Source organism: Gastrolobium bilobum, unplaced genomic scaffold (assembly GCF_033153095.1).
Source record: "Gastrolobium bilobum isolate Gb01-03AN ecotype WA unplaced genomic scaffold, APGP_CSIRO_Gbil_v1 utg15090, whole genome shotgun sequence".
In the NCBI taxonomy this organism is placed as follows: Eukaryota; Viridiplantae; Streptophyta; class Magnoliopsida; order Fabales; family Fabaceae; genus Gastrolobium; species Gastrolobium bilobum.
The window spans coordinates 64,237-84,605 of record NW_026898506.1 but is presented as its reverse complement, the minus strand read 5'-3'; the positions used below and the strand labels follow the sequence as shown (position 1 = coordinate 84,605).

Here is a 20,369-nt window from a genome sequence, read left to right as displayed (position 1 = left end):
GAAATATGTGATTCTACCACTATACCTCGCGATGTAGCGTTTTAGTGGGATGGCCGTGAGTTCTCGGTGGATCTGATAGGATTGCCGATGGCCAACTTGGAGATTATTCTGGGCATGGATTGGTTGTCTAGAAATTTTACACTGATTGATTGCTGTGCAAAGCGCGTGGTGATGTCTCCGTGTGATTCCACAGCTAGTTCCTAGCCATATATTTCTTTGCTTCAGGCAAGGAAGGCCTTGAGAGTAGGGGCATTCGGGTATGTCATGTTGGGAGGTTTGGTGAGTGGGACACAGGAGGATATCACTGGCATTCCTGTGGTAGGGGAGTTCCTCGAGGTGTTTCCTGAGGAGATTCCTGAGTTTCCGCCATAGCGGGAGATAGAGTTCTCCATTGATTTGTTGCCTGGTGCGGGGCCGATCTCTTTAGCTCCATATCTGATGTCGCCACCGGTATTGGCTGAGCTGAAGAAGCATATTGAGGATCTTTCAGCGAAAGATTTCATCCGGCCGAATGTGTCTCTTTGGGGAGCACCGGTCATCTTTGTGAAGAAGAAGGACGGGACAATTCGATTATGCACCGACTACAAGAAGTTGAACAAGGTGACGATCAAGAACAAGTATCCCCTTCCTCGGATTGATGATCTGTTGGATCGGCTCAGGGGTGCTTGCGTGTATTCCAAGATTGATCTTCGGTCCGGATACCATCAGATTCGGGTGAAGCCGGAGGATGTCCCTAATACCGCGTTTCGTTCGAGATACGGTCACTTTGCGTATTTGGTGATTCCTTTTGGACTCACCAATGCGTCGACAGTGTTCATGGATTACATGAAAAGGATTTTCCAGCCGTATCTGGATCAGTTTGTGATAGTGTTTATTGATGACATTCTGATTTACTCCAAGACTGAGGAGGAGCATGCAGAGCATCTGAGGATTGTTTTGCAACTGCTGAAGGAGAAGAAACTTTATGCTAAACCTTCTAAGTATGAGTTTTGGCTCAAATCAGTCAAGTTTCTGGGGCATGTGATTTCAGCGAATGGAGTTGCAGTGGATCCCAACAAGATTGAGGCCGTGCTGGATTGGGAGAGGCCCAAGACAGTTACGGAGGTGAGGGGCTTCTTAGGTTTGGCAGGTTACTATCGGAGGTTAATCAAGGGTTTCTCCACGATGGTTCTCCCTTTGACTCGCCTTACCCGAAAGGAGACTCTATTTGTGTGGACTCACGAGTGCGAGGCGTACTTTCAGGAGTTGAAGGAGAGATTGACTACTTCACCTGTGTTGGTCCTTCCTGATCCTGAGGAGCAGTTTGAGCTTTACTGTGATGCTTCTGGAAAGGGGCTAGGCTGTGTGTTGATGCAGTCTAGTAGAGCTGTTGCTTTTGTTTCGAGGCAGTTGAAGCCTCATGAGGACAACTACCCGACTCATGATTTGGAGTTGGCTGCGATTGTTTTTGCTTTCAAGATTTGGAGGCATTACCTGTTCGGTATGCAGTTTGCGGTGTTCAGTGACCACAAGAGCTTGAAGTATCTGTTTGATCAGAAGGAGATAAATATGAGGCAGAGGAGATGGATGGAGTTTCTGAAGAACTACGACTTTGAGTTAAAGTACCATCCTGGCAAGGCCAATGTGGTAGCTGATGCTTTGAGTCGGAAATCCGTGAGTTTATCCAGTTTGACGATGGGTGACTTCGACCTCACAGAGAAGTTTCGAGATCTGAAGGTGACAACCTTGTTTGGGGGTGCACTTCTCGAGATGGAGACTATGAGAGTCAAGAATGAGCTTATGGAGAAGATCCAAGAGGCGCAAGTGCAGAAAGAGTGTCTCGACTACGTAAAGAACCAAAACGGTGTGTCTTGGAATGAGGATGGACTTCTGTTGTTTCAGAAGCGTGTTGTGAATCCTCGAGATCCTTTGATCGAAGAGGTTATGGTGGAGGCCCATAAGAGACAGTTTACTGTTCACCCAGGTGCTACAAAGATGTACCAAGACCTGAAAAGGAATTTCTGGTGGCCTGGAATGAAGAAGGACATAGCTGTGTATGTGTCCAAGTGTTTGATCTGCCAGAAGTGAAGATTGAACTCCAGAAGCTGTCTGGTAAACTTTAACCTCTTGAGATTCCGGAATGGAAATGGGAGAGCATTTCCATGGACTTCGTTGTGGGTTTTCCGAAGACTCAGGTTGGCTGTGACTCGATATGGGTCATTGTGATAGGGACCCGAAGTTCACCTCTCGGTTCTGGGAGGCGCTGCAGGGAGCGTTTGGTACTCAGTTGAGATTGAGTACAACCTATCACCCTCAGAATGATGGACAGACTGAGCGGACTATCCAGACCTTGGAGGACATGTTGCGGGCTTGCTCGTTGGAGCATGGCTCGGCATAGGATAGGTACCTTCTTTTGGTGGAGTTTTCGTATAACAACAGTTTCCATGCTAGCCTGGGCATGGCACCCTACGAGGCGCTCTACGGTAGGAGGTGTCGTACACCTACCTGCTGGTCTGAGGTTGGGGATCGTGAGTTGTTTGGCTTGGACTTTGTCCAAGATACCACCCTGCAGATCCAGATGATCAGGGAAAAGCTGAAGCAGGCGCAGAATCACCAGAAGAGCTACTACGATGTCAAGCATCGTCCACTGGAGTTCAGTGAGGGTGAGCACGTGTTTGTGAGGCTTTCACCTGTCACCGGTGTTGGACGGGCACTCAGAGTGAGGAAGCTAAGCCCGTGGTTTATTGGGCCCTATCAGATTCTTGGTAGAGTAGGACCTTTTGCCTACCGGCTTGCCTTGCCTCCGAACCTAGCCAACATCCACGACGTGTTTCACGTGTCTCAACTTCGCAAGTATGTAGCGGATCCTTCGCACGTGGTGCAACCGGATGATGTGGAGGTTTGGGAGAACTTGTAAACTCCCGTCGGACCACTCAAGATTCTCGATCGTGGCGAGAAGGAGCTGAAGAGCAAGATCATTCCGATGATCAAAGTGCAATGGTCAGGAAGAACTCCTGAGGAGTGTACCTGGGAGTGTGAGGACGAGCTTCTCCGGCAGTATCCTGACTACCGAGACAAGTATATTCTGATTTTGAGGACAAAATCCTAAAAAAGTGGGGTAAATGTAAGAACTCGCACCGTTAATTAAGGTAATTAATTAGTTAATTATGATTAGAAAATAATTTCATAATTGACCCTAATAATTATTATGAGGCTTTAATAATTATAGTAAGTGATTAAGAATGCTGAAAGTCGTTTTTCGGAAGAAAAGTGCAGATACCGGTTCTGCTAGTCGGTATAAATGCATACTGAAAAAGTATCCCGAAAAATTATTATAATTGCATGCTAATTACTAGAATAATATGTAGGACTTGTAAAACGAGTTTCAGGTTAAAATAATGAGAAATGGTGCAAGAAACTGATACTGGCTATGAAAAGCGCGTACCAGAAAGGTGCTCTGAAAATTATAAGAAAAATATGGTAATTCTTGTAAAATTGAGTAGGTTAAGAATCCAAATTTTGGATTTAAAATGCTAAGCGTAGCAATTAAAGTTAATATTGTGTGTTAATTGGTTAAGTGGCTATAAATAGGCTTGTTAAGGCACAAAACCGTAGGCATTCAGTTTCTCTACGTGAGTTGGGTGGCCGGTCTGTTCTTGCTACTGTTTCATGGGGTTTTCTTCACCATTTTGGAGATCAAGTGTCACTTTTGCTTGGTTTCTTTATCTCCAAACACTTGAGCCTTGTGTGAGTGGCCTTTGTGAGTGTGTAGAGAGCTTTAGTTCTGAGTTAAGGGGCTGTTTGAAGTCAGTTTGTGGGCTGAGTGGCCTTGTGTGAGGGTGTGAGCTTCTTCCTTGGTTGTTGGAGCTCCAAGGAGCCAACTTTGTGAAGAAAGATCCTTGCTTGAAGAGTATTTTCGTGCACCCTTGAAATCAGAACCTTGGAGCTGTTGTGTGAGCTCCAAGAGCACCCATTTTGCTGAGTTTTAACTGTGGTAAGTTGTACCAACCTTGGTCTTGAGATTTGTTGCTTAAAGATGAAGTCTTGGCATGTTTAATGAATTAAACAAGTAACCAACTGTCATATGAACCTCAATGAACCTTAAGATGCATGTTTAAGCTTCTGGAAGTGTTAAAAATGGAACATTGGAAGTATATCTTCGCGAAATGCATAAACTGCATTCTGTCGCGAAATATCCGGATATTGATATCCGGATATGGGGATCTGGATATCCGGATATTGATATTCAGATATTTACAGAGTGATATCCGGATATTGGATATCCGGATATTGCCTGTGAGATATCCAGATATTGCATATCCGGATATGTCCCCGAGGAATATCCGGATATTCTGGGTTTGTGAGGAACAGTAGCGTACTGTCCATCCAGAACTGATCTATGGGTTTGTGGACCCTAGTTTGAGGAAGTTGAACTTCTGTAATTAATTAATGTGAGGAAGAATCATGTGATTAAGGGCTTATGGCTTGTGTGAAGCCTTAAGACGTAAAACGTAAAACGTAAAACGTAAAACAAACATGTGAATAACTCCAAAAAGATTTCATAAAAATAAATTGTAAGTTATAACATACCATTACTTAAATTTGACATCACAATAAAAGTAAAGACAATCACGTCACTACAAAAATAAGTTATAAAAAAATTTACCGTAATAATTTACTCTAAATGTAAAGACATAACATATCAATATAAAGAACATGAAAAAATGAAAGTAAATAATTAAATAATACATATATGACATTTGTTACATATATGATATCACGTAATGTTACTATACACGTAAATAGTTATTATAAATTGAAAAATTCTAAATTTGCTTAAATATAAATTAGAACATATATATATATATATAGATATATATATATATATATATATATATATATATATATATATATATGTAACAATATAAATTTTAGAAAAGTAAATTACTAAAAAATATAAATTGCTAAATTATAAATAAGTAAATACACACACACACACACACACTCCATAGTCAGATATCGCAGTCTGAATTTTTTTTGCTCTGCTAGGGTTTCCTAGGGATCTGTGCCGCCATGCAAAATTCTGATGTTCATGAATTAAGATCAGAGGAGGTCGATAATCTGCAAAGAAGTAAGAAGAAATATAAAGAAGGGGGATCTTTCTCAAATGATTAGTCTTCTATTCCGCATGATGAAGCGTGGATTGAGGGACAAACAAGTTTCAAGGAAATTTTGATGAGGCATAATGGAGAATGGGTGTCTGATGAAGAGAATGATGTGAATGATGTTAATGAGATGCAGATGGACAAAATAGACGAAGTTGCTCAAGAGACGCTCGTAGGTGTGGAAGAGGTGATGATTGAGGTACGTGAAGATGGCAAAACGAACTTTAAGTTATCAGATGGTTTCAAAGAGAAAGTGTGGAAGCCTTGGAAACAATCTCTCATAGTTAAATTGCTGGGAAAGAAACTTTCAATAAGCTTTATGAAAAGGAGGCTGGAAAATATGTGGGAAAGAGATAGAAAGATCCATGTTACAGCCATTGAAAATGAATTTTTCTTGGTCCGGTCTAAAAGGAAATTTGATATGGAGTATGCTCTCACAGCTGGTCCTTGGATAATCTTTGATCACTATCTTGCTGTAAGATTTTAGGAAGCGGATTTTTATCCGTATCAAGCTTCCATTAATAAAATCATAGCTTGGGTTAGACTTCCAGGGTTTCCCTTGGAGTATATTAATACTTCTTTAATGAAAAAGGTGGGCGATTGGCTTGGAAAATTTATCCGGTTGGATAATGAAACGACTAACCTAGCAACAGGTAAATTCGCTCGTATCTGTTTAGAGCTTGACTTGAGCCAACCTCTGAAGGCAGAACATATGATAGAGGGTCGTTACAAGAAGGTGGAATATGAAGGTTTGCACCTTATTTGCTATACATGTGGGAAGTACGGGCATAAGTCTGAGACTTATACCAGTAGAATTTCAAGTTATGTTGATAAGGATGTTATGGGGGAAAATCCCTGCAGAGAAATTGTCATGGTTAATGATCAAACTATTATTGATCAAGAAGAGTATAAAAAGAAGGGGTTTGGTCTGTGGATGGTGGTTTCTCAGGGGAAAAAAAGGGAGGAATGTTCAAGGAAAGAGGTATGAAGGGTTGCAGAAGCAAAGAGATGACATCTATAAATCAGAGCAAGCGAATTTGGGTTTTGACACAAAAGAGGGTAATCATAGTACTGAGAATCTTAGCCAGGAAAATAAAGAGGGGATAAGACAGCTTACTCTGGGGAGCCAAGTTGTGTCTTTGGATGCAAATAAGGAGAAGAGGAAAGTTTCTCACGATAAGGTCAAACTTATTAACATGGAGAATGCTTTCAAACTAATGTCGGACAATTTGATAAAAAATGAGGTCTATGAAGATATGAAGTCAAATGATGAAACAACAATTTTGAAGAAAATTCACTCTGTTGCTAAATCAAATTTAGATAGGCAACCATCTTAGACGTTTGTTGGTTCAGAAAGGAAGGTGACTGATAATGCCATTATTATGGATGAGTTGAGACTAGTTTTGGTGAATCAAGATAGTAATATAGAGACTAGCCAGAAGGTTAGTAGGAAAAATCAAAATCCAAAGCCTCATAATCCAAAAACGAGTCAATTGAGAAGTGTTTCTAGTAAGTCCAAAGGTATTGTTGGCCTTCGTGGTGTTGGAAAAAATACAACAAGACGTTTTTCGCAGGTACAAGCTCATCCTGCAACTTCTCAACGTTCTTGTTAATGTTTGTCCTCCTTTAGAATTGTAGAGGTGCTGCTAAGCCTACTCTTGGTCGTACCTTAAAAATGATAGTGGAAAAACATGGAATTTGTATGATGGTGTTAATGGAAACTCGTACTGGAAGTGTGAATAGTAGAAAGTTAATGAAAAAATTAAAATGTGATCAAGCCACTTTTGAAGAAGCAGTTGGTTTTTTCAGGAGGTATTTGGGCTATGTGGGATTCTAATATATCTTCAATTCATCTCATCTCTCAATCAAAGCAAAATCTTCATTTGATGGTCGATATTGGTGATCACGTTAAATTTGTTTGCACAGCTGTGTATGCTAGTCCTAAAGAAGAGGAGCGTCATGATATGTTGAATGATGTGTATCAATTCAGTCAGAATATTAGTATTCCTTGGGTTGTTGCAGGAGATTTTAATTATATTAAAGATGCTAGTGAGAAAAAGGGTGGTTCTCAAGTTGATAGAGCTAAGTGCTAAAGATTTTCTGAGTTCTTAGATAGCTGTCTTGTTGATAATCTTTGTTGTTTTGGACCTAATTTCACATGGCAAGGTCCAAAATGGAATCATCTTGATAGAGTCTATAAAAAGCTAGATAGAGTTTGTGTTAATCTTTCTTGGAGAATCACTTTTGAAGATTCTGAGGTCAGAATTCTCCCCAGATTGCAATCCGATCACAATCCTCTGTTGTTGTATATTTCTAAAAGAAATAATATTTCGCTAGAGAGACCGTTTTGGTTCCTTGCATCCTGGATGGATCACCCAAATTTTGAGGAGTTAATGGTTGGGAATTGGGATAAAAGATCAAAGATAAATTTGATGTTGAATAGATTTGTTCCTAAGCTCCAAAAATGGAATAAAAATGTCTATGGAATAAAAATGTCCTTACTCGCACACTTCTCGGGAAAACTTCCCAAGAGGTCACGCATCCCAGAATTGCCCCAAGTCAAGCACGTTTAACAATGGAGTTCTTCCGTTCTGGGCTAGCGAAAAGTGGATGCATCTTGTTAGTATAGGTAGTACCAATTAATTCTTATAAGCTATTCCCAACTGTACTGTCTCATACCAGCACAGTCTCTGGAATCCCTCTCTTTCTGGTGTTGATTCGATTTATTCATGTACCCCCATCGCTGGAAGCCTGCCAGGAGCCGCTCATTGTCCATGCCTTTTCGCACCGGCGATCACTCCCCGCCCTCGTCAGCTCCCGGGATGTTACATGTACTTTATCACCAAACCTATAGAGCAATTTAACTCATGATGGAATTAAAGAAAACAGAGAAGAAGAAGAAAGAATTCATGGAAAAGTAGAAAAGAATATGAAATGAATGCTGCTGTAAAACTCTCTCACAGTCTTGCTCCAGCAATGCTCTAGCAACTCTTCCTCCTCCAAGAATCTCACTTTCTCTAAAACATGGTGTGATGTTACCTTCAGTCGATCCTGCATTGCCTCTTGCCTTTCTACCCTTTCTGACCTTTTTTTTAATCCGTAAGAGACTCCTCTTTAAATAGTAAAGGTGGTTGGTTAATTGGGCCTCAACTTTGGGAGTGAAAATCCATGAATTGTGCTGCTGCAGCCTTATCTTATCCCTATTTTCTTAGGCTGTTGGCACTTGATTGGATAAGATCTTGATCTTCTTGATTTTCTTGTGCCAATATTGTTGTTGACTAGATAAGAGTTTTTTAACCTTGATTTTTGGGATTTTGAGATAAGAATTAATCTTCAAAAACGTCCATTATCCTTCGCTTGCTGGTGCTTTATCCATTTGTTGGGGAATAACTAACTTTTGAAATTTGAATTTCAGTTGTTCCCCTGTCCTGGCTGTTATGCTATACCAATTGCTATATCATTACTTCGTCAGCTTCTCTGCTACAGCACTCGGCGTCAACTTTTCCTGCAAAGACAAACACTCAACAAATCATTTTTCCTTACACAAAACCAAGGAATATTATCTCATTTTCCATACTTTGTCATCTCAAAGAACTTAATCATGAATATGCAACATTTAGCTCAATTATCATGCAAACAAGACAACTTATATGGAATTTATGCAATAAATTCATCATAAAAATAGCAAATTAACTCTCATTTGGGAGAGTTAACAATCATACATGTATTTTAATGTATATTGGCTTGGAATGAAAGTCAAACAATCATGGAATGGTTGGAAAATGTATGCATTTGAGGTTGATTAATCGTAAACATTGTAGGATTGGCCATTAGGTATTTAGAGTTGTGTTTACATCCTCAAAGAGGGGTCCAATGCCTTGAAAGAACATCTCAATTTCGTGCCAAGTGCGCTACAGCGTGTCAGAGCATGCTAAAATTTGCTTTGGGACATTTCTCTCTAGTTAAGCGTGCTACAACACACTTAGAAACTAGAAAATACTCACCCGGTGTGCTACAATGTGCTAAAGGGCACTATGAGACAATAAACAACTATTTGAGGGCGCTATAGTGCGCTAGAGCACACTAAATGCAAAGAAAATGCCTGTTGAGCGCACTATAGCATGCTACTGGACACTACAACATGCTGAAGTGCTAAAACATATTGAAATGTGCTACAACGCACTTTTGGGCACTAAAACGCATTGAGCCAACATCTTTAAATTATATTTTTTTGCTTTTTGGTCTATGTGGGCTACTTATTATGCGATTATAGACTAATGTAGGATAATTATAACTAATGTAAGGTTAATAACTAAGGAAGTAGACGTAAATGAACACGAAATGACTTTATTTGAGAAGGAGAAAGTTTATCCATAATTATTTTAAATTCTAGCTGCATTTAATACCATAATTACGTTAATACACAGGTGCACATGAGGTGTGACAAAGTTCATGTGTTCTTCCACTTATATGGTCTTTACATAAGCCATTAGAAACCAATGTGAGACTTTATCTCATTTGAATATCCCAACAATATCCCTCTCAAGGGTGAAACCCCGCATTAGTACTCTCCCCTTCGACAGGAGCATCTCTAAGTACTCTGAGTTCAAATACTTAACAAGCCTCTAGCCAAACATTTGGCTAATAAAGTCAAAATTGTCTTTGATACCAATGTTATACAGACCAGGTGGTGGGAGACCACCAGCAATGTGCTAAGCTAGCCTAATCACGAGAAGTGAGTTCGAATTCATGTCTTTACCCAAAATCTTAAAACATTGGATTCATGTGTCCTCCAACTTATATGGTCATCACTTAACCCATTATCAACCATGTATAACTCTATTGTAAGAACCTGCATCGTTAAATTTGGAATTTAAATAATTTAATTATGAGTTTAAGAAATAATTCCATAATTGACGTTGAATAAATATGAGAAGACTTAAATAATTATCACAAGGATTTAATAACGTTGAAAGTCGCTTTTTTAACGAAAAGTGCGGATACCGGTTCTATTTCACGGTATAAATGCGTACCGTGGAATATCACGAAAAATTATAATAAGTACATGAATATTCCTAGAAAAGTATCTAGGTTAAGTATATCAAGTTTGGAGTCATAAGTATGTGTGTTGACGTCAGAACTAATATTGTCTACGTATAAAACGCGTACCGACAAAGTGTTGCAAAAATTATAATAAAAATATGATAATTCATAGAAAAATGGCTAGGTTCAGAATATAAAATTTGGTAGCAAAATGATTAGCAAAGCTATTAGAACCAATATCACTGGATTAATTAAGTGCACCTATATATAACCTTGTGCACAATAACCTAGGTCAATTTTCTGATTTTACTACGTAGAGCTCCTTGGGTGCCTTGGCTACTAGTCTGCCACCTTCTCCCATAGCCCTCCTTGCATGAAAACCTCTCAAATGACCATATTTCTTCACATTCTCTTCACCAAAACACCATAGCTTTGTGTGAACAAGCATTGTGGGGGAGAAAGGCACTCCATTTCTGAGTTGTAGCCTCTGAGTTGTGAGGGTTGAGGGCTGACTTCATTGTTTGGTAGAGTAGGAGCCATTCACTTGTCTTTTGTAACTATAAGGAGCCATTGTGTGAAGAAAAAGACCAAACTTTGGAACCATTTTCGTGGTCTTGTGAGGTCAGAATCATAGAACTGAGTAGGAAGCTCTAAGATCATTCTTTTCCTCTGTTTTGAGCCTTTGGGGTATATTCCTTACGTTTGTTCTTGAGTTTCCTTGTAAAAGCTCAAGTCTTGGCATGTTAAATGAGACTATTAAGTAACCAACATGAACCCTGGCTTAAATGTGTCTAAAAATGCATGCTTCAATGTTTGGTAACGCTAAAAATGGAACCTTGGAAGGATATCTTCGCGAAAATACAGAACTGCATTCTGTCGTGAAATATCCGGATATGATATCCGGATATTGGGTCTGAGATATCCGGATATGGCCCCGTGGAATATCCAGATATTCTGTGAATTTCGTGTTGTAAGCTGTTCTGTCCAAACAGAAGCGTATATTGGGTTTCTGGACCCTTGATTGGTTAATATGAACCTCTGGAATAATTAAACTAAGTCAGAACCTAAGATATTGAAGGCTTATGGCTTTGAGAGAAGCCTAAGGGCATTAAACGAAAAAGGAAACGTTGACGTAATGTGATGAACGTCTAGATATGATATATTGATATTGTTGCTGGTATAAACAGACTGTGATTCTGCTGTTTGGTGACCGTGGACTTGTGATGACTCTTTGTTGGGACTGTTAGCTTGTGAGGTAAGCTTTCGTGTCCTCGGTTTTACCCATTGATGGTTCCACCATACCTCATGGAGGGGTGATTTATATACATGATGTGTTTTCTGAAATTATGTGAAGAATATTTGACATGTTGTTGAGCTATTGTATAAGTGCATTGCCATATGATATGTATGTGGGGTATTCCACCTAGATGGTAATCCCTGAGTATGTGGAGACATACAATATGGTAACTCTGTGGGTGAGGTACAAGAGTACTATGGGTTGTAGACGTACATAATTCCTACCTTTTAATTCTCTGGCCAGTAGGATGCATACATACATGACATGGATATATGCTGCATCGCACAGATTATGAAATTATACTGCTGTTATCTTTTCGAACTTATATTGCACATGTAAGTGAGCTTGGGGTGGAGAGATCCTTGAGGACCCCTTGTCTTACTGAGATTTCTTTTCAGAGATCTCACCCCATGTGAGGCACATTTTCAGGAATAGGTACCTCTGAGGTTGAGACCTCTGGTGGCAGGAGGTCGCAATTGAGCTGATTTATGCATGTTGCTTTACTGTTATGCCTGAATATTGATTATGCTTTTCTTTCAGTGTATTGTTATTTGACTTATGACATTGATTGGCTATGTTGCCTTATTTGGTGGGCATGGTGGTTGTCCATGCCAAATTGGTACCAGTTATGTTTGTTTCAGACTTGAGTTGTAATATTGTATCAGGATATTGTCCGGTCTACGTGTGTAATTCCGTGACTTGATACATATATATTTGATGAGGTTATTCAGTGTAGTTATCTATTGCAATTTATATATAGGCGATATTTTGAAAAAGAATAAGTAAATCCAATTGGTTAATAATGAATGGTTCATAATTGAAAAGAAAAAGTTAGCTTCCGCATTTATTGAACTGCGTTATTACCATATGTATGTTTAATACACCGGGTGCACACGAGGTGTTACATTTTATGGTATCAGAGCATTTTCTAGGGAAAAAGCCTGTATGTATTTCAATAACTTAGGATGCCTTGTTGTCTGATTTGTCTTGTGAGTTTCTCTTTGGGTTTTGCTGTAATAATGCATGCGTGACCACATTGTGTGGGTCTGATCAACTCATTCTTTGGGTAACATGTGCAGAGTTATGGCACCTCCGAGGAGAACTCAAGTGACGAATGAGGGTCAGCCTGACCCGATCCTGACTGCATTAGCCGAGATGCAGGCGGCGAGACAAGTCGATCAGGAGGCCATTTGAGTGGCCAATCAAGCTATGATGGACGTCGTGAGAGAGGCGAACAGGAAAGCAACCGAAGACGTGCTTGAGGAAAACAGGCTGGCGAACATGACCATGATGAGGGTCATGCTGGAGAAGATGAGGACTGGTCATACTGATGGCCAACATCCTCCGCCACCACCACTGCCACCGCCACCACCGCCTCCACCTAGTTACCAGGATGGGGATGGAGGAGGTGGGACGCACATCCCTGACGACGATGGTTTGAGTTACTTGGAGGGTGTTAGTCACTTTACTGGGATGATGCAGCCTTACTTTGAGCCAGTGGAAGATCAGGAGATGAGAGACCGTCGGTTGAATGCTTTCTGTAAGCATAAGCCACCTTCATTTGATGGATCCTATGATCCAGTAGTTGCTGCGAGATGGCTCCAGGCCCTATACAAGATATTCAAGGTGATGCAGTGTACTGACCATCAAAAACTGTTGTTTGCTACTTATATGTTGGAGGGAGATGCTCACGAGTGGTGGATGAACACCTCTCAGGTCTATGAGATGCACAGTCATGTGATCACGTGGCCATTCTTTGAGGAGCTGTTGCTTGGAAGATACTTTCCGTATGACGCTCAGGAGAGGAAGCAGAGGGAGTTTGAGCGCCTGGTGCAGGGCTTGATGTGTGTGGATGAATACTTGGCTAAGTTCAATGAACTGGCCAAATTTGCTCATTTTAGGATTGCTATGCCTACACCTGCATTTTTGGCTTCTAAGTTTCGTAGGAGACTTAATGGAGAGATAGCTGATCGGATATCTGGAGCTGCATCAAGAGAAATAACGTTTAAGAAATAACGTTTCAATACTTACCAATAAAAAACTTTGTTTAGATGTTCACAAACAAAAAAACTTTGTTTAGATTAAAAATACAATTGGAACCTTGAAATAGATAATAGAATGTTATATTTATAATTTTTTTATTTACAAACTCTTATAAATTACACTATGTCTTATCGGTAAGGTAAGACATAGTGTAGTTTGTAAGTTTGTAAAAAAAAAATTGTCAATGTTGTTGGAAATTGATACACACACAAATCGATAAAATGAAAAGATAAAGGGAAGAGAGAAATTGACACAATGATTCACCTGATTCACCCAATGTAGGCTACGTTCAGTTTGTTTGTACTATATTCATCTCATCGTCACTCGTTACAAGTCACTCGGTTTACAACATAATATAAAAAAGATTTAGAAAACCCTAACAGCAACTATTCATGGGCCCAAGCTCATATTACTAAGAAAAATATAATTAAAATAAATCAGAAACCCACAATGGTACCAGGCCTTTACGAGGTTAGGGGCGCTGCCTTCATATCTCGGCCGAGGCGGCTTCCTCGTTCGCTCACCTGGGAGTGAAATCTCATTTACTTTTTTACTGACCCCGCCAACAAAAATCTTCATTAACATACAAAGTATGAATCATACCCAATATAGGAAAAAAAGACTATCATTTAAAAGGATACAACTTGTGTCCTTTTAGATGATTTACACAAAGTATGACCGGCCATACTTTGTATAAATATGCAAATTTACTTTTTTTTCTCTCTTCTCAGTTACATCGCTGACGTGTCAAGAGAAAAAAAAAACTTTTCAGAATTGCACAGAGTATGACTGATTATACTCTGTGTAAATCACTAAAAGGACACAACTTGTGTCCTTTTGAATGACACACACTAAACCCCTAAATATAACCGTTCTTTGCTTTTTATTTCAACTAGGATATTAACATTAATTCCTATACTATTTTATTAGTTTAATCAACAAATACTTTTTGATACTGTTCTTTTCCTGAACTCGACAGTTTTGATTGATGCGAATTTTTTCGGTCTCTTTCCCACAAATCAATTGACATCGTCAGTCTTTTCCACGTTTTAGTCAATGGATAGTGCTCTTTACTGTATTTGCATTAGGTTAATAGAAAAAATGACGCCTTTTATTGACTATTAAGTTGCTTAGGACGCTTAATTCTCCTTTTATGTTCATTGTTTGACAGCAAAGCCGAATAATGATTTACCTAATAAAGCAAGCAAATTCTTTTTATTTTTAAATTTGTCCTTTTCTTTTCAATAATAATTACAATTAATTATTTAAGATATTATTCATTATTATATATTATTTGCTGATTTTATTGCAACGTAACAAGGAACGTGGATGATATCGTTCCACATCAGTCGCAAGATATTGATTAATTTGTGAATCAAAAGCTAAACATTATCTCCTCGGATTCTTACTATAAAGTTGATTGGTTTGCTTAACAAGTAGTTAAAGATATTATTCAGCCTCCTCTTATCCCACTAATATTTTATCCGTTAATTCTTCAATTTTGTCATTCTTACGCAACAAAGTTGTTTGGTATTATGACTAATTAGATTAAATCTGTAAAAGGGATTTGCTAAACATATTTGATTTGATTTAATGGCAGACATGGGTCCTCCAAGGATAGCCTCCTGCTTAGCATATATGCTTGAATTATTTTTCATTCTTATAAACTTCTAAGATTTACTACAATTGATAGTGGCAGGCACAAAAGCACATCCTTTAATCAAAAGAATAAGAAAAGTACAACTCTAATGACCAGTTTAGTGTTAACAATAACTTCTCTTTATAAAGTCTATAATTAATATCCGTAACGTAATCTGTTTCCGGTCTGAGTTTGTAATATATTTAACCTTTATATATATTTTATTGATTCAATAGTTTATAATTTAATACCATTTTTAACTTATAATTTATAGTCTAAATTATCTTTCATTTATAAAAATGTATCATTCAAGTTGTAAGTGATAAGTTTTAAAACAATATAGAAACATTATTTCAAATATCATTAATAAAAGTTATATGGTTTTCTTTATCTAATTAAATCCTATAAGATTAGACTACGAAGCAACATAATTTTAGTATTGGAAAATTTTTAAAGTATGTTTGTTTTAAAAGTAATTGTATAAGAGTGTATCAATTTTTAAATTTAAGTGAACAAGGATTATGATGTACTTTATATTTAATTAAAATCAAATATATTTTTACTTACTTTGGAGACGAACTGATTTTAGAAGAGACTACTTTACTTACATATGTTGTAAAATGAGCTAACTATTAAGATTTAAGAGGATGTAAAGGGTTTGGCTATGATATGGATAATAGATAAGCGCGTAAGGTTTGGAGTCCAGTTTAAGAAGGCGCAATGATACCATTGCGCAAAATACTTATACCAAGTATTGCGCGGATTATCATGTTAAGTCATCTCGTATAACTTAAAAACTAAAGAAAGTCCTAGAAATAAGCTGAGTTCTACCGCGCATAAAAGCCAACACAAGGAAGACAGTTCCAGCTTGCCACTATTCTAAAAAGACAGGCTATCATATATACTTGTTCATAAAGGAAATAGCCAGAAAGGCACAAACTGATACAGAAAGACAGCAGCTCACAACAACCAATAAGAAGATATGCCCGCCTACAAAATGCGACACAAAGCTTGCTACAAATATGAATGGTACAAACTCATGTATGATCATATCAAGCAAATCCTTGGAAGCTCAATTGCCAACTGTACCTCGAGAGTTTAATTAACATCTTTTTAATTTTCAAGATATCCGTCATAACTATTAGTTATATATGATGTTAATTTCTATATTACAAGTTAGGAAGTAAGAATTTTCATAATAGTTGTTGTTAAATACGTGTCATTTTGGATACTTTTAGATACTTTTTTTAAATATATATAAGTGAAATAATATAACAATTAAACAAATAATAGATTTTCTTGTATTTATAATAACAAATGTTCATTTCTGAGATATAGATAATATTTTAATTTAAAATTTTTTATGCTAATATTAATATTTTTAATAACATAATAATGTTCTACATTATATCTGAAACCTATCATATTTTGTAATTTTTGAAATTCATATTATATAACGTGTCGATATCTTGCTTTTCCCGTATCTAATATGTCATCCGTGCTCCTAAACCGCAAGGAATTGGAATATCCAGACTTAGGCCATTCTCGGATTCAATGTATACCTGCATCATTTATAAACAACTTGAAAAAACAAACAATTTTTTTTAAAAAAAATAAGTTTTATTATTTTTGAAAAATATTACTAGTTTTTTGAACTAAAAAATACTGCAAATAAATTTTTAACTATAAAATTCTTATAATTTTTTTAAAATTCATGTAGCCTTCTTTTTTATCAGAATTGTTTACAATTTAATGAACTAAATTTTCTTTTCAATATATTCATAATTGACATATTCATTTAACAAATCTTTTTTATCACTCCACCAAAACCTGCTGCTCATCACATTTCCAAGGTCTTTTCATATAGCGAAGTTAGGATCTTTAAACAAGATATAAATATATGAAAATGCATGCAAGTTCCAAAGTGCAACATCCCACGATTTGATGCCACTATTGAAAGTTTTCTGAACTTATGCTGGATCAACCAAAGCGCTAGAATGAATCGCTTATTCATGAAACTTTAAAGCTTAATTTTGCTATTTTAAACCTTGAAATTCCATAATTTTAGGGTCTTGAGAAGCATTCACATGAAAAACAGTCGATTGTTGAAATTTTCAGTGGGCACGGGGTTGTCCAGAGATTTGTTTTTTTGGGCCAAAGATTTCATAACAAATTTGCGATTTGGTGTGTAAAATAAGAATAATGCTTACTACACATCTGGTAGATTTATTTCCTTACATAAAATATTAGTGTCATAAATCAGAATGCAAATATGTAAAAATCAGATGAAACCAATTATAATCTAATAATTAAAATTGTATGGGAATGATTAATTTACAGTGATATAAGAATTACAAGTCTTATATCATTTATTAGCTGTTGATTTCAGTTGCATATAACAATTTTATTTTATTAATCATGAGAGTCATTAGATATAAGTGAAATTAAAAATTGAAAATAAGTGCAAGACTTATTATTTTTATACAAATATAAATTGATTATTCATTCTCCGTAAATATTGGAAAGTTTTGTTATAGAAAATGTGTAATTTTAACTGTGATAAATATTTCTTTTATTTTTGTTAAAATATTAAAAAAGATGTAGTTATATATTAAGCAGGGCTACTCGTGTTCCATAAATCGGGCTGTCTAACACCACTATTTTCTCATAATGTCTTAATAACAAAATTCTTATCCAAAACAGAGTATTGTTTTATCCTAATTATATGTTCTTTTTGCTTATGACATTTACTAATGGAAGAGAATCCTATCGTAAGGAGAAAATTACAAAAATAAATTTTATAAGCTCCACATAAATATTAAAGATTTTTATTTGTAATCATTTTTGTACTTTTTTTCTTATTTTTCTTCACAATATAACTCTCGTAGTCTCATATCATAAGTTAAGGGTGTGTTTGGTAGGAGAATTTTATTTTGTTGTATGGGAAAGTTCACATGGGCTTTAAAGAAGACCATATTTGGTAGGGATTTTCAAAAAAATTGCCTAAGTTTCTAATTTCAATGGAAATGTGACATTGTATGTAAAAATTTATCCAGATTATCACTTAAGAATATCACTCAAGGGTGATATTTTGATTTACTGGGCAAGAAAATTGGAGAGCAAAAATTTGAACACAAATATCTTTAAAATAACGTGTCAAAATTTGATAGACAACGATTATTTTGATAATTTTAACTCATTTTTTCAGTAATGTTGTACCTTCAACTAAATATAGACTAAAGAAACTTAAATTAATTTTTTCGTAATATTTCGGCCTATCAAATAATTTTTTTAACTTTCTTAAAAAACTTAATTTCCCACCATATTTTCAGTTATTATAATTACTTGATAAAAATAATTTTCTCCTTTACTTAAGAGAATGTTACCGCTTCTTTGGATGAGAAGACAACTTGGGTTTATGCTAATACGATTAAAAATATTTATTGCAGTTAATATAGATAAGTTATTTATATTTATTTTCAAAACAATATTATTTTAGATTGAAAGAATAGAAAATTATAATTATAAAGATTATAATAATTTTGAAATAAATTAAAATTATAAAAACACTATAATTTTCGTCTTAAAACGATGTCGTTTAAGAAGTAATAATTTTTCCAACCTTACAATTATTTGTTTATGTTTGTTTTTATTAGTTCCTTGTTCGGTAGAAAAAAGGTTAAAGGTGGAAATGAAAAGTTAATGCATGGGAAACTGGCGAAGAATAGTGAAGTTGAATGACAAATGAACTGAACACAAGCTGTAGAGAGAGAAGGGGAAAGGAAAGGAGTGGAAAGACATGTAAATGCAAGTATGGCCCCCACTGCTAGGAGCGCGGGAATCTCGGGGGGCGTTTGAGAAAGAAGGCCCTTTTTTTTTTTTTTGAATACAGAAAGAAGGCTTTTTTTAAGTGCGGTGGGGTCTTAAAACTCCGGGTGCTTATGAGTGAGTTATTTTAGGAGAGAAAGAAAAAAGATAAAATTTTATTTATATTTTTTCTTATTTATGAGTATAAAAAAATAGGAAAGGAGAATTAAGGATTTTTAAAAAATTCTTTAAAATTTTTGTCATTCTGAAAATTAAAATTCCTTCAATTTATGGTGGGGTTTGAGAAAGAAAATATTAAAAATTACTTATATTAAAATGTGAAATTACATAGTGTAAATTATTTTTTAAATATGACTACTAGAAAATATCAAATACCAAAATAATTTATTGACGAAAAATATTTCGTAAAAAATAGTGATGAAATTTTCGACGAAAACATATTCTTTTGAAAATAGAGATGAAAAAAATTTTCTTCAAATCTTTTTTGTCTCGAAATTTTTTATACAACTTTTTTCCAGAAAAAAAAAAATTTAATTTGTCATAAACTTTGGCAGAAACTAAATTCAGTCAAAAAATTTGGATGAAATATGTTTTCAACGAAAATTAAAACCTCACCTTAAAAAATACGGACACACATATTTTTGACGTTCTGACACGTTTCAAATGGGAAGGACTCAGAAGGAGCAATGCCAATAACTAAAAGCACCATTATCCTGAGAATGGCACGGTTGTCGCCGCCACTCATAACATTCACTTTGTTGGGTTGGGGAGCTAAGAAGGCAATTAATGCAATATGTGGAAGCCATTTTGAATAAAGGTTAATGGGAAATAGATGTATCATGTTGTAGAAATTTGGTTGTGTCATGTTATAGACACAACCAATGTGGACCCCACCATTTTAAAATAAAAAGAAAAGAAAAGAAAGTGGTGGAGTCCACATTGATTGTGTCTATAGCATGACACAACCAATTTCCTACAACATGATACATCTATTTTTCAAGGTTAATTAGTTGAAGTCAGAAAAAAAGTTACTACTAGGATATTTATCATATAAAAAAAGTAATTATGTTTACTATCAAAATATAAGTATTAGAAACTAAAAAGAAATATAAGTATCAAAATATATATTTACAAATATAAATAAATAATAAAAATTATTTAAATATAAACGAACGCATATATAAGTGGGTATTATTAGTACTTTTTTTTAACAAAATATGAATGACATACTGCGGAACCGGAACTCCTGTGGTTATAAATAAACAGTATCCCATGTAGTTGCTAATCCAACAGTTCAAGTAAATAGGCTAATAATAGTACTTGCAATGTTTTATCATATAATAAAAGAGTAAAATATGTGTAATTTTAAAAGATA

General features: G+C 36.1%; 1 protein-coding gene across 1 annotated transcript; it reads left to right on the top strand.

Annotated features, from left to right (window-relative positions):
* Positions 1-5,214: 5,214 nt before the first annotated feature.
* On the top strand, positions 5,215-6,481 carry LOC133316952 (uncharacterized). The gene is made up of 3 exons (XM_061518753.1): positions 5,215-5,619; positions 5,737-6,050; positions 6,094-6,481. The coding sequence occupies exons 1-3, from the start codon at positions 5,215-5,217 to the stop codon at positions 6,479-6,481; spliced, it is 1,107 nt and encodes a 368-aa protein (XP_061374737.1).
* Positions 6,482-20,369: the final 13,888 nt, after the last annotated feature.